This window comes from Condylostylus longicornis, unplaced genomic scaffold (assembly GCF_029603195.1).
Source record: "Condylostylus longicornis isolate FDR11 unplaced genomic scaffold, ASM2960319v2 ptg000010l, whole genome shotgun sequence".
NCBI lineage: Eukaryota > Metazoa > Arthropoda > Insecta > Diptera > Dolichopodidae > Condylostylus > Condylostylus longicornis.
The window spans coordinates 746,670-762,843 of record NW_026577979.1 but is presented as its reverse complement, the minus strand read 5'-3'; the positions used below and the strand labels follow the sequence as shown (position 1 = coordinate 762,843).

The following is a 16,174-nucleotide window of genomic DNA, read 5'->3' as shown; positions in this document are numbered from 1 at the left end:
TTTAGCGAAATTGTTACAGAAGACTACGAAAATGCCTTTTAAACGCTTCTTTACAATTTTCAGGTTGTTGGTAAGGTTTTAGTTAACATACCTAGAAAAATGGGAATTTGACTCTTAGTATGTTAGAGTTAGTTATTGAACGCCATGCGAAATGCATGAAAAATCCGCCAGTTACTTCCGGTAGGATACAGAACTCAAATATTAAATTTATTTGCTAAAAAATTTAAATTCAACTCCTGTCTCTGATTGATTCCAAAATTTGGCTTCTCGTAATATCAGAGTTAGCTTTCATATAAAATTTTAGGAAAATACGCTGATTATATTTTCTTAGATATAGTCAAAAATCGGCCGTCAGTAAGGATTCATTGAAATCGGCCGGCAGTAAGGATTTATTTCCAAAGACCTTACATATCTAAAAATTTGATCAATATGTTCCAACCTCGGCAAAACACAGATGCAAATTTTCGTGAAAATAGGTCCAGTCGATCTTAAAATACTGATATGCATAGACAGATTGGCGGACAAAGCGACAGGCAGACAGGTAAACCACGACAGACGTCTCCCTCAAAATACTCTATAAATACGTTCCCCTACCATGATAAAATACATTTCTTTTGAAAAGTCGTTATGTGAATTTGGTGCTATCACATATCCACCCTTATATTACAAACGGAATGCGGTTGGTAAAAAAAAATTTATTAATTTGATTAGGTTAAAAATAAAAATAAAACACAAAAATTAGAAAATTAATTTTAAATTAATTTGTTAATTTTTATTGTATAAGAAGTTGAACTGTTGTGAATTTATTTGGAAATTTTAAAATTAAAAAATCCCGGTGGGCTTAATTTGGACAAAAAAAAAATAAAATTATAAAAATTAACAATAATTTTAATTTTTTTTTAGTCAAATGTTATATGAGCTTTAACTGTGTATTTTTCTCGTAGTTTGAGAAAGTTACGCAGCTAAACTACGGTTCCGGAATGAAAATTTGAGTTTTGCAAGCGGTGTAGTGTTTTACATGATTCTATTGAATAAATTGAAATCATTTTATTTACCATAAATTTATTCAGTTTAAGAAAATTCTCTAGATCTGATCTGATAGTGAAAAAAAAAATTCCGAAATAATTTAATAACAATTTAAAATTGTTTACAAAATAATTTTTTGCTCTTATTATTTATTTTTAATTTAAAATTCTATATTTCAAAAAAAAAAATATTCGAAATCAGTGTACAGTAAAAACTTCTGCTACAACTGTTAAAGTCATTTGAATATCATCTGGACGAAAAACACGACCAATTATTTTATAAAATCCCGGTTGAAAATGTGCTGGTGTATCTTTGTTATCTTGAAAAACACAATTTGTAAATGTAAGTGATTCTCCTGCTTTCCAATCAGTTGCATATACTCCTTCAACAATTGGCATATTTGAACAATCTTTCAATGAATCCATCAATATGGTTTTATAGTGATCATTCATAAATTTAAAAAATGATTCCTTTTGAATTTCATATGGTAATTTTAGAAAATCACCATCATTTCTTACACTTCTATACATAGACATTTCAATCTGTTGGAATTGTACAAAAAAAAAATTAAAGTTTATTAACAAAAATATTGCATACACAATGGATTGAAATTGAACTTTGCCGAGTACACTGAACTACTCAAAATTTTTCTAAATTATCTATTCTTTTTTTTAAATTTTTGTCGTACGTAAATTTCCGAGAAAATCCAAATTATAGGATCTTTGAATTTATGCCAGTACTGATAGTTACTTACTTTCGACTTAATTTCTCAGATGTGCAATTTTAATGTACTTACAAATCCATTTTCACCAAAAGTTCCTGTGAATAATGTTACATTTCCAGAAAGTCCATATTTTCCTCTTGAAATTCGTGATAATTCAACAAATGCTTGAGTAGCATCTGGCGTATCATTAATTAATTCAGTTGATATAAATCTATAATCCCAGTCCTAGAAATATCAATATAAAAATTTTTTATAAAGTTTGAATAGCAAAGATTTTCTCTTAAAATAATTTTGTAGAATTTTTACCTTTTTTATTGGCATTACACATTCCGAACTTAAAAATGATTGCAGAAACGTTATTAAAATTAAAAACTTAGCAAAATTATTTGAAAGCACTTTCATGGTTCTGTTTTAAGCTAACTAAATATTAGAAATGTTTTTACTTAACTGAAATTTTAATTATTAATTTGTGAATATTTATAGCAATTTTCTTTTCCAAAATAATTAGGAATAAGTTTTCATTTCAGTAAAAAAAATAGTAGAACATGAATTTTCTTATCATTTCCTCAATTTAAAAATACCAATGGCATTTGAAAAATGAGGATTGATCATGTATAAATTGTGTGATACTTATACGAATGAATGATTTTGTGAGTTGTTTCAGGGCTATCATAAGAACTCAATTTATGAACTATACAAGATTATTACGATAAGGTGCAGAAGATGACGGAAGACGAATAAAGTTCCAACGGAATTATATAATGTATATTTTATGAGACTTAATAAAACTATCTTGTGAATACCATCTCAGTTATCTGAGTTGTTACTTTGGAAAAGCTGTAATCCGCGAAAAGCGAAACGACGGGAAAATAAATGCCCAATAAAGGGAAAGTTGGTGTGGCAAAATGGCGCAAAAACTGATTATAGAATAAATATACATTTTTTTTGAATGGCATTATGCACTCGTCGATTTAAAATTGGATGAATTCGTATTTACAGTTCTGACTGCGCGAGACCTTATTAGTTAAAACTGTACTGCAATAGAACTGATAAAAAATCTCAACTCATCAAATCTCTGATGAAGTCTCAATAATTCCTCTCTATTCTTTATATAATGAGTTGTCTTTTAACTAAGGTTATTTGACATAAGATCTTTTGCATTTCTGGCAAAAAAAACATGCTGCCATCAGTACTGCCAAGGTGATAACGCGTTTTCAACTTTACGGGGTATATATTTGAAAAGAATATATTCTATATGAAAAATTATTGAACGACTCGTCATGTTACTTTGATCTATAAGCCCAAAAAATCATACGAATATGAACCAACGTAATAGATAATCGACCCCTTATCATAGATCTTCTTATTTTAGTGTTATAAACGCAATATTAACATGACAATACCTTTTCAGCTTAGTTCGTTAAAATATATAAAAAGCACAAGCAAATAAAGTATAACATGATTTTAGCGTGAAATATTATAAATTTTGAATTATATGCATGTCATAATGTAACTACATAATCTTAAACTGCAATCTGTACTAAAAAAATCTCATTTTATCTCTCATTGTTAAACGTTTGTAACAATTTATAACGTGATTTTTATCTACGTTCTTTTAATTATATCGTAACAAAGTGCTAACTAAAATTTAAATTGATATAAATTAGAGTTTAAAGGACACACATGCACTCATACGGGTAATAATTTATTAAAATGTATATTTTTATAACGCCACTTTGAACACAATGGCGGCAATATGATGTAATTCAATTTGAAAATTGAATGGTATAACAATATTTATTTCCCTATTTGGAAAGTTTTTAGATGGTCAATGTTATTCGTTGGCTTTGGTATTTTTAATTTAACTTCAAAATTTGATAAAATATGGAGTACCTATTTTTGCTGACATTGGAATTGGATATTATCTGAAAAGGTAAAAGTGATAGATCTTAAAGCAGTAAGAGGGTAAGTTTCATTTATTAGTTTTAATGATGATCCAAAAGTAAATATTGTAGTGTACACATACATCATATAAAAACAAATGAAACTAACTGTTATACAGAATAAAATTAAGGTACTTTGCTTTTCTTTTAAAATCTTTCATTAATTTGTGCCATTTGGCAATGATTCTCTTTGATTATTTTTTATAATTAATTTTCACCAAACACCATCATATTAAAATTCTATATGAAAAATCGAATAAAATTTAAAATTCATAAGTTTTAAGAAAAAATTTCTAAAAAACCTTTTCAAATTTACAATAAACACAAACACGATGAAATTTTAAGAAAAAGGATTAAATTTATTCAAAAGATTGAATTCATTTTAATAAATAATTGAATTTTTAAGAAATTTCGAAAATTTTATTCTTGGTAACCTTTATTCAATGGAATCATATGATAATAATGTAATGTTATATAAACAAATCCTATGTCAGAACCTTGATCAAATAATTATTAAAATACTTTTGATCTTTTTCTTTTGCTTTCCAGTAACTTGGTTATTATTCACAATCCACATTATATGGATTTGATATTATCACAAAAATTTGAAAACATCTTAAAATCTCAAAATATTTCGTCTCTTCCAATAGAATCAAATTCAATAAGATGGTCAAAAATAAACCAAAAAAAATTAATTTATCCTAAAACCTTAGAAGTCCTTTATCATATACATATAAGTACACACATGCATGATTTCGAAAAATAAAGAAATTGAGAATTGTACAAAGAAAAAATAAATAGAAAACTCCCTAAAATATAAATTAAAAATTATTCAAATAGAAAATCTTTTTATTTCCAGTGAATTATTTTCAATTATTATTTTTTTACGCATATTATCGACCACATATAGTAATAAAAAAATTCAACCTCACATTCTATATTATTATATACAGGGTGTTGCGCATAAGGTAGCAAATAATTTCACGGATTATTCTTTCATCAATTTCCAGTTAAAAATTGAATGGTGTTGGCGTAGGAAGGGGGGGAGGGTACTGGTTAATTGACACTCGTTTTCGAGCTAGAGTCTGTTTGAAAAACCGTACCAGATGTTTTTGTCAGCCTGAGGCACCGCCCTCCCTTTCATATACCCACCATTTCCACCCCCACCCCCCTCCCTCCGTTCTCGACCCTTAACTTTTTGCTGGACATTAATCAAAGAATCAGCCCTGAAATTATTTGTCACCTTGTGCGAAATGTCCAGTATAACCCAAATTACCATTTCACTGATATGGAAAAATAATTTTTATATATGGTTTCCCTTGTGATTGTGTTATTGTTCTACATGTTCTTAGAATTTATAAAAATTGCTTGCAGCATTTTCCTAAATTTTACAATTGATTCTAATTTCAATAAAGTTGGGTCAAACCAATGGTTTGTATTGTAGCACTTTTCCCTTCAACAAGTGAAAATTCTGTAACAGTCTACGAGTATGTATACCTATCACACTATTAAAATTATTTTCATTCATATACAAAACTATTTCTAGGATTGCATATATTTAGGATGATGCATACATGCAGTCTTTGAAATAAAGCAAAAATTAATATAAAGTGGGGTTAACATAATGCTCGATTTTAAGGATTAATTGTGTGAGTTAAGAAAAATAATTATATTTTTTAATGTTATGGAATTTACCGTTAGCTTTTCGTGTTTATAGAAATTTGGAAACGTTTGCGGTTTCGGAAATATAAGGCGCCAAAAATTCAAATTTTACAAATTTCAAGAGGCGATAACTTGAGAGGGGGTGGAGATGGAAAAAAATTTTCTTCTAACGAAATAAACTATTTGTTAATGTCTATAAGCCACTAAAATTTCAAGCTTCTACAGGCTGGGGTCTAGAAGAAAAATGACATCAAAAATTTGGAAAAAAAGGACTTTAGATAACGGTAAATTTGAACGGCCATTTTGTTTTTCTAAATTTTGACTATAGCATACCGCGCTAGGGGAAGTAAGCCACTGCCTTTCTGCGTTTGCAAAATTTCAAAAATGCTTATGGTTTCATTGCAACAAATAGTTAAAATAGGCCATTTTTGTGGCTTTGGGGGGGTATAACTTCTAAAGGGGGGGAGATTGGTAAAAATTTTGTTCTACAAAAATAAGTTTCTAGTAAAAATCTATGTACGTACAAAATTTCAGCTTTCTATCTTCAAGGGTGTAGAAGTTTTGTAAACAGACACACGGACGGACGGACGGACGGACGGACGGACGGACGGACGGACGGACGGACGGTCGGACGGACGGACGGACGGACAGAGTGAAACTAATAAGCACTTTTTTTCAAAATTTTTTTGGAAAAGTGCTAAAAATAGGCTCATTTTATTTTCATTTAAGTCAAATTATAAGCTCATATTAAAAACTCAGAATGCAAAAATAATTTCCAGAAATAATCTTCAAAAGCTACGAAATGTTATTTTTCGATTTACGATTTACTAGAACGGATGGTGCGAAAAATTATATTAGTCGCATTTATACTCGTACTTTATACGTAGTATTATGTAATGTTATCATGACAAAAGAATGTTTAAAATTTTCATTGCTTCCAAGAATAAATTACAAAAAATCTTTATCCTATACATAATTGAAAGATGATCTTTTTCTTATGTGGAAATCTTCTGTTCTTGATATTTTTAATCATTAAAAATACAATTGAATAAAAATAATAAAACTCACCCATCTCAACCGTTGTGGAATTTTCTTAAAATTAAAGGATCAAAGTGGAATAAGAATATGCGTTTGTAAGAAGAAATAGTTTTGAACTAAGAAATTCTCTAAATATGAAGCTTAGAAATAATGAAAATTTAGTAACTTTGCATTAAGATAGTTCCATCTCATTGGTATGAAATCAACCCTACTACAAATTTCAAGTTAATTAATGCTCTTCATTATTATTATTAAATGAAGTCTTTTATTTGCATAAGTTTCCAAAACTAAATGAAATTTTTTAAAATGCCGAATTCTGTTCAAGGTTTCAATTATACAATTCGGTTCAATTGAATCTTCTTAAATAATTTTTTTCCAAATTTATTAAGGTTATTTCATTTCAATAGTTCAAAAACAATTTCGATCGAGTTTACGAAAAATTTTATTCAATAAAATTTTTTAATTCACTCTTATTCTTTAACATTCTTTTGTCTAAATATATAAAATAATCCTTCAAAAAGAGAGTGTACTTTGAATGTACTTTTAGTTTTAATGAATTTTTTTTTTTCGAAAAAAGCAATTTAACCTTTGTATAATAATTTGCAATGCATAGAATAGAGTAAATAAAAGTTTATTAAAAAAGTTTCAAAGTTATAAAATTACAATCGTTCAATTAAATTTTTTTTTTTAATAATTTTTTTTTTTTGGGAAAATTTTTATATTATACTTTTGCTTCTTATGTTGAGTTGAAGGATATTCTATATAAAAGGAGATTTTATCAGTTTTATGTTGGAAAGTATTCAAAAAATAAACCTGCCATAATTACTAGAATATTGAAAGACCATATTATAAAAATTAAATTATACTGTTTGGCTAGGAAATTTTGTGCATCCCATTCTACTAGATGAAAATTTTGTAAAATTTATGGTGGCTTAGCTCAATATGCACTTATTTTCATTTTGTTTCAGCACAATGATTATCATGAATAAATATTGATGATCCGAAAATTACTGATTGTTGTCCATCAGACAATTGTTTAGTACAAGCATTTAGTAGAGCAAGATAAACATCGCTTACCCAATAAATGTGGCTATCAGTAGTCATAACTAAAATAGTCATCATTTACAGATGAAATGGGAAAAGGAAAGGAAAAGAGAAGGAAAAAATAACGTTTGTATCAATAATTTATTATTACTGTAAGAAAATTAAAAATTAAACAGCCAAAACCAAACGTACACAACTATATTTTATGGCGAGTTAATAGAATAAAATAAAAATAAATTAAGGAAAATAAATGCTACCGTAAAGTCTTAAAGTCTCTTACTTATGTTCGTACAAAAAATAGACGAATACAAGTTAGATTCGCATAACATACGCGTCAAAGCTTATGCAGCCAATAGTCCGTACTATGACGTGGAACATTGAAAAGCTCGACCAACTTTAAGCTAACGGGATTTTACCAGTAAGAAATTCGACATAATAAAAACTGGCGCAAATACATGACCCACCACAAGTTCATGTATGAAAACTATATCGGAAACCACATTGCAGCAGCAAAGCGACCTTAAACTCAAAAGCTAAAGCCGTCTCTCAAAAGGGGGCAGTTTAAATCTCACAAATTTCATTGAAATCTTGTCATATTACGCACTCAGCACTCTATAATTTTTAAATTTTGATGTAAAACGCTTATTAACTATGATGCATAAGAAAAAAAAATTCACTTAAAATATTTTTTTAATTTTATTTTTCCATTTGATTCTTATATTCAACATAAATGTGATATTTGATTGGATTTCGACCATTGTTGCTAAACATTTTTAAATTTTCATCTAAAATGTAAGTCTAATGTACTTAAAAACAAATGAGATTCAAAATAGTAAAACATTCAACATGTCTTGTATTTTGCTAGACACAGGAAAAGATTACAAAAAATCCAAAACCTAGACAGAGAGGAAAAAGAAAAAAAATCTATTGGAAAATGAGAATTTTCTTGAAATATTAAAAGTAAAACAACAAAAACAATTTTTTTCCTGTCCGTTACTTTTGTTTGTTTTTTTTTTTGTGCTTCCTATCGCATATCTAAAAAAATTTTGTTGTTTGTCTCATCATCTGTTAGCATTTTAACATAAAATGATACTGCCATTGCTCTTGAAGTTTAAATGTTGCAAAAGAAAAAAAATAAATCCCACATTACAAGAACAACAAGAAACAAATAATAAAAAAAAAAACAGGAAAATTTAGAAAGATGGAATTCAAAACAGGAAAAAATATGCGGTGTTGTTTAGGGAAATAATCACATGATCTACATTATTTTGTTCCGAAATAAAATAATGATGGTGAAATTTGACTAATATTTAGCACTTCTAGAATTATAAATTGGAAAAATGCAACAAAATTTAAGTTTGGTATTAGTTATTCTTAGATAAGAAAGCAAAGTGAACAATATTGGAAAACACAAAAGCAATATGCCGGTGAATAACAGATTTTGCTCATGAAATCATAATTTCGGTAAGATTTCGTATAGTGGAAGTTGAGAAATTTCCCCTTGATAATTTCGACATTTGTAACAGATGAGCAAATATGAGAGATACTTGTATTTTCTATCATTTTATTCTATTACAACTTTGCATCGTCATTCGTTTTACTCCAACTATTTCTGAATTTCTTATATTACAATTTTTTTTCAGCTAGAAGGAATATTAATTCTATTAATTCATTTATGTTAGATTTTTGGCCTCTAATAAAAAAAATTTTCTCTATCAATAAAAATTAAATGTTTTCTTGTTGAATTGAAAATTTTCATTCGTAAAGGATCAACGTTCTTTTAAAATCACTACAAATTACTACGAGTATAATTGTAGCTATTTCAATAATAAAGTTGAAAATTTTATATTACCAAATTAATCAGATATCCTTGAACTAAAATAAAATCGAATTTTGTATTCGCAATTGCAAAATAATTGCATTTATTAATTGGGAATTTTGGTAATAAAATTAAAAACTCCTACGCCTTAATATATGCAATATTTTTTTAAATTGTAGATAAACAAATTTTTTTTACAAATTAATTTTCTCATTCATTATTTTAAAGCCATTATAGCACAAAAATTGTAATATTTTAAAAAACGTAATATTGTTACATGTTTAACTTAATTTCAAATTATAATTACCAATATCGAATTTGGCCCCATATAATTTTAATGTATCGTGTAATATGCGCTTAATCCTACAATAAACTAAGCATATAAAATGTACAATTTATAACAAGAAAAAATTTAAATTTTTTGGAATGGAGAGAAAACTGTTTAGAAGATGAAAGTTCAAGAGAAAAAATTTATTTCTCTTTTTACTCTTCTTGCAAAAAAAAAAAAAAAAAAACAAAAGCAGAAAAACAAAATGTTAGAAATGTTCTTTACTCCTTACTTTTTTTTTAAATTGCAAAATGTAAATAATTTTTCTTTTACACTTTTTCACATATTTGTATATATATACATATATGAGATGGAAAGGCTCCTTATGGACCGATGTTATGTGCTTTCTTGTATTCTTTAATTCTGCATTTTTCTTCTTTTTAGATTTTTTTTTTTTTGCATCCCTTCTGTACTTAAAAGACAAGTAAAGCGAAAAAGTTTTTCAAGAAAATAAATTGAAATCTAGAAAAAATTCTAGAGAAAATAAAAAGTCAGAAAAAAAAACAAAAAAATTAAATGAAAAGATATGAGAGACTTTAGCCGTCTTGCCATTAGAAAAAAAAAAATAGAAGAAAAGAAATTGTACTGAAAAGTTTTAATTTAAAAAAATGACTCGAAGATAATGTCGGTAATGTCAGACAGACGTTAAATATGAAAAATAAGAAAAAAAAGCTATAAGGAGAAAAAGACAACATTTTTTTATTCTTATTCACTGCCGTAATGAGGATATTTTGGTTTTTTTTTTCCTTTTCTTGAGTATATGAAAATGAATTTGTGTTTAACAAGAAGTTTTTCCTAATGCCAATCAATCAATATTTTTGGTATTTATTTAAGCCTTCTTTACAAAATTAGAAATTCAATATTTTAGGCATAAAGGAATTTAATTATTTGAAATTGAAGTATACGAATAGTTTTACTTAATAGACTAATTTTGATGTAGTCTGAGTTTTTAAATGAAAAATTTAATATTACGTAATTATTTTCACTAGAATATTAGCAATAAGACCAAATTTTTAAAAGGATTAGATAAAATATAAGTACTTTATGAATATCATGGACTTTAAATTTCATATACTTATTAAGTATTGTGCTACTATTAAAATTGATTTGAAACTAGAGAATAAAGAGCGTGTAATAGTTGTTATCATAGTTATTTTCGATAGGGTTTTTTAAATCATACCGTTATTATATTTTTTAAATATTTTAAGCTTTATGAAAATTTCAAGAAATTTAATGTAACACAATTATTTAAAATGATACTTTAAAATTCTATATTACGAATTGTTAGTGTTTGAACAAATGTGACTGAGCGTAAATGTCATACATTTTAGGCCGCTTTTACTACAATAAGTTGGGTCAAACTAATGTAAGGAAGCACATTTTCCTTCAAAAAGTGAAATTACTGCTTGTAAAAGAAATCTACTTTTAAATTAACTTAATTATATACCGAATTATTATTAAATTATTGCATACATTTAGGACGAGCAAAAAAAAAAAAAAAAAATTTTAAGGAAACATAAGCATATTGGTCAAATTGGACAGTTAAGCAAGTGTGTTAAAAAAAATAATTATATATTTTAATGGCATGACATTTACCATTAGTATTTTGCATTTATATAGAAATATGGAAAAGTTTGCAGCTCCAGAATTACATATAACGTTCCGAAAATTAAAATTTCACAAATTTCTGGGGTTCGGACGATAACTTGAGAAGGGATCAAGTTAGAAAAAAATTTTCGTCCACGAACGATCGGAGAGAATGAAGCTAAGAAGCATTCTTTTAAAAATTTTTTTTTGGAAAAGTGTTAAAAATTAGCTTTATATGCTTTCAAGTTTCAATCATCTTATTGAGTAATAAAATTCTAATATATTTTCTTGTAACATAATCTCCAAATGTTAAATTCGAAATTTGGAATATTAATTTGGTAACGCTTTCTGGTACCTAAGATTAAAAACTCAAAGTTTCTTAAATACTTCATACATTTTAATTATTTTTACAGTAACACCAACAAAATTTTATAAAGTAAATCGAAATATTTTTTATTCGAAAATATAGTGCTGCACTCATTTCTATTTATTTGCACTAAAATAATTTTGATAGAGCAAAAGTTTAATAAAGAATCTATCGTTTTCATTTTGCAGCAGAAGTTCATTCTGGATTATAAAATCATAAACAATTTAAAGTGCAAGTGAAAGCAGATTAATGATTTAGATTAAAAATTACGAAATCCTTTTTCAGAATTTCTGAATTTTAGTAAAAGCATTTTAAATTTTCAATAATAAATTAATTTTAATTTTTTAAACTGAATTAGGAAAACACAATAAGAAAGTTAAAATTGCACACTGCATTCATCTTCCTTATTATTTTTCTTGTTGTCCTGCATAATTAAAACAAAAAACACCGTATGGTTTCAGAATTTTGAAATCCTTTTGTACCCACTTTGAATATAAATTATATTATTTTTTTATCATATTTTTTGTTTTTGTATTTATCTTAGACACATGATAATGAAGCTTAAATTATAAGGATAAAATTATTGTTAAGAGAAAACAATTAATCATCGTCACCAAAATTAATATTAATCTTCAGAATAAATAAAGATAAATAATTTATAAACCCTCTTAGTTTCGAATTCAAATAAACTCTTAAAAGATTTTAATCTTTATTATTATTTTTTTTTTCCTGAAAATCGCATATTTTTAACTTAACATTTTTATAGAATAGAAAAAAAACATGTTATTCTTATGATAAACCCTTCAAGACTCAAAATCATTTTTCATTTTCAGAAAGAGTTTTTAATTTAGTCTAAAAGAATTTTCGAAAATATTTGGTATATAAAAAAAAAATTTTTTTTTTCAGAATTCAGTTATAGTAAAAGTCTTTCTTTGATTTTTCGGTGTTACCATATTTATTGAATAAAATTAGTTTGAATATTTTTATTAATTTCGTATTTAAAAATGATTAATATCAGAAAATTTCAATAGTGTGAAAAACTTATAATGACACAGCCTTTAAACAGAGTGGCTGCCAAAAAAGGGCTTAAGAAATATCAACGGTTATTGTCGTTTATATTAAACGGCTATATTAGAATTAAGTGATTTTTGAGTTGACCCAAGAACAATACAACCTTTGATCAATAATGACTCATATTTTGCTAATTTCTTTCTCAATTAATGTTCCGGAAAATTTTCGATAAAAATAAATTTCATTTCCATACAAGAAGTAATACTAATTTGGTCACCTATATTGTAGACTAACACAGTAAACTATATAACAACTAGCAATATTCCAATATAATTTATACAATATTATACTAGTTACTAGAAATAAATCCTTACAAATATTAAAATATTGCTAAAATTATCTGGTAACACTCTTAAAACAATTTTTTATCTATAATTTCAAATTAAATTTAACCAGCTTATAAAATTAAAATATATTGGAAAGGAATGTTTTATATCTAAATATTGTGTGTATAAGTACAGAGAGAGAGAAAGATAAGGAAAACATATAGAAGGGCACGTACTCAAATTCCTTGTTCTATTGTTTACCAAAAATATTTACAAATTTTCAAGTACATAGCAAAGAGCTCCAATTACAATAACAACAAGAAATAAAAAAAGGGAGAGAAACAATGTAAAAAGGAAATAATTTTAAAGGACGACAATATTTTCTTACATATTATTTTTGATTTGCTTTTTCTTTTCTTTATTTTGTTAAATTTGTTTGGAATCTACTTTCTTTTTGTCTCTTTTATAACTTAATAACGTGACGAATACCCACAATGAAGAGAAAAAAATAAAAATAAAATTTTCTTACCATCCAATTAGATTTGATAAATTTGTTGAGTCTTCTGATTTCATTTGTCATCTTAGCTTTAAGGATAATTAATCATCTTTTTCCTGTCCTCTTTTTTTCCTCTCCCCTTATAAATTTTTGTTCTTTCCCATATTAATAGGTGAGAAACTTTCTTAAGTTATTTTAATGTTGTCTTTACTATTATTCTTCGTTTTTTTTTCTACATTGTGCTCTATTAGTTCTACTATACTATGATTGTACTACTGCTACCATCATCTATAATATGTGACCGTAAATTATTGCATTACATATGCGCTATTTTTTCGATTAAATTGACTTGGAGTATTCGTGTAGAATTTTTAAGGATGAAATTATAATGAAAATGTTGAATTCTTTAAAGGCGCATCTTTCCTTTTCAATTTTGTCTAAGGAATAAGAAAAATTTGTTGTTATTTTGTATTTTCTAAATAAAGGATAATTTTTTAATACTTGAAGAGTTTCATTATAATATCTCAATGTTAGAGTTTGGTAAAAACTCATTTTTTATAATTATAGAGTAGACAAAAGGGTATAGAAATGACTCGTTGACGTTTTCACTATTGTTTTTCCTCCTTCTATACTAATGGTTGTCATCCTTTATGCATTTTAATTTTTAACTTGAATAATTTTTTTTTTTTACCTTATTTTATGAAAATAAATGGAAATATGTCGGGAATGTCTGATAACAAAAAAAAAAAAACAAAAATTTTAACCATTTTGCTAGACTTAGTATTTATTGTTGATTGGGGATTTGAAATTGAAATAAATTTTAATGTAATTTCATACTTGATTAAAATTTAAAAATTATTTTTTTTTGGGGCATTTTATTTAATTATAATTGCTATGTGTTATGAGTTAAAGATGTAAAAAACCACGAAAAATAAAAGGTTTTTTACGATTTCCAAATCCAGGAACTTTGTGTATTTTTAACAAAAAATGAGAAGATTTTTTAGTTTTTTACGAAAAATAAAAGTTTTTTTTACCTTTTTTACGAGAAATAAATGGGTTTTTACGTTTTTTACGCCGTTTCTACATCAAAAAGGGTTTTGTATGTCTTTTCCTAAATCAAGAAATTTTGTGCATTTTTCACAAAAAAATGAGAAGTTTTTTACGTTCTTGACGACAAGAAGCGAAATCTTTTACGTTTTGGCTTCAAATGGAGATTTTTATTTGATATAAGCCAAAAATAAAAAATTTTATGTGTATTTCAAGAGAAAGAATCTTTTAGGTTGAATTTTAATACAAAATGTTAATCACTTTAACCATAAAAATTCTAATGTTAAAAAATTTTTTACATTTTTACTTTTAAAACATAAGATAGTTTTTATATGTTCTTTTAAATTTTTAATTAAAATCTTTATTACTTTGCTTTTATAAAAAAATATAAAGAATTGTTTACGTTTTTTGCAAAAAGCGTAAAATTGTTTACGTTTTTTACGTTTTATACAGAAAGTAAAAAGTGGCGAAAACCAAAGGAGATTTTGTTAAAATAGGTTTTTAGCTTTTGTTTATTAGAAACTCATTAAATATTTTGTTTTCCCCACATTTTTAATGTTTTTCACAAAAAATTTACGATTTTCTAAGTTTTTTACGAAAAATTAACTGCTACACATTTCTTTTCTAACTTATTTTTTAAATAATTACTTACCAATGATTTTTCATGTTTATTCCCATTTCAAATTTTTGTAAGTTTAACACATTCATTGTCAAAGATCTCATATACACTTATCATTATATTCAGTAACATTTACTACAAGTTACCGAGCGTAAATAAATCTTTTTAAATAAAATATGTAAAATAAGAGACAAGGGTTAAAGTAATTTTTACTTGAAGATTCTTTTCGCCTATTTAACGAGATAATTTCTTAGAAAAATTTAAATGTATACCAAAATATTTCCAAAAACAGTTACATTTGCAACACCTTCTTGCAATGTCGTAATTTCATAAAAATTCCGTTCCGAAACTTCTTTAGAATTTATGGTGTGATGATAGGTAAATAGTTCATCTTTTTTTAAACCACGAAAATGGAACAAGAAAAAATTCAAAGCTGTGGTTAAAGTAGAAACCAAAAAAAAAAAAATTTCAAAATTTTTTTTTATCTCTATGTCGAAATTTTCAATCCCCCTTCGTTTTTGTGAATTACGAATTTTCGTTATTTTTTTTGGGTTTTATTATCTTTTTTGTTATTTTTGTTAAAAAAAATGTTATGTTTTTTTTTTCCAAATTGATGGAATTTTACAGAATCCTTTGAAGTTTCATTAAAAAGGAAAAAAAAATCTGTTGATGTTACAAAAAAAAAGATGTTCCCCTGTTTTTTAAAACATGAAAATTTTTATTTGAAGGATGATATTTTCATTAAACAACTTGTGTAACGGTTGTAGGAGATGAATGACCTAAAAAGAGATCGAAATTAAAATAAAAGTGAAACAAAGTTTTCGTTTTCGGTTTTTTTTTCTCATTCAGGTTGTTTGTTGCTAGTATAGTCAAAATGCCAAACATAACGGTTTATTTTTGATGAGGTTTTTATTTTTTTTTCGCTAAAATTTCAATAATTTTTCCCCCTTCATAAAAAAAAAAAATTGTTTAATAATATTTTAATAATAATTTTTGTTATAAGTAGGGAGGCGAAATACTTAAAAAAATTTGCATTTATCTACGAGTATAAAAGAGTGATTTTGAACAGTCACTGAGCATTTGATTTTGTTACTCGTGTTAAAGGTTAATGTTTTCAAATTTTAAATATTAAAATGT

General features: G+C 26.0%; 1 protein-coding gene across 1 annotated transcript; it reads right to left on the bottom strand.

The window, feature by feature from the left end:
• Window positions 1-1,145: 1,145 nt before the first annotated feature.
• Window positions 1,146-2,181, bottom strand: LOC129619162 (uncharacterized). Its single transcript, XM_055534264.1, has 3 exons — window positions 2,057-2,181; window positions 1,823-1,975; window positions 1,146-1,568 (listed from the first exon to the last, which is right to left on the bottom strand). The coding sequence occupies exons 1-3, from the start codon at window positions 2,150-2,152 to the stop codon at window positions 1,224-1,226; spliced, it is 594 nt and encodes a 197-aa protein (XP_055390239.1). The 5' UTR covers window positions 2,153-2,181; the 3' UTR covers window positions 1,146-1,223.
• Between the last annotated feature and the right edge of the window lie 13,993 nt (window positions 2,182-16,174).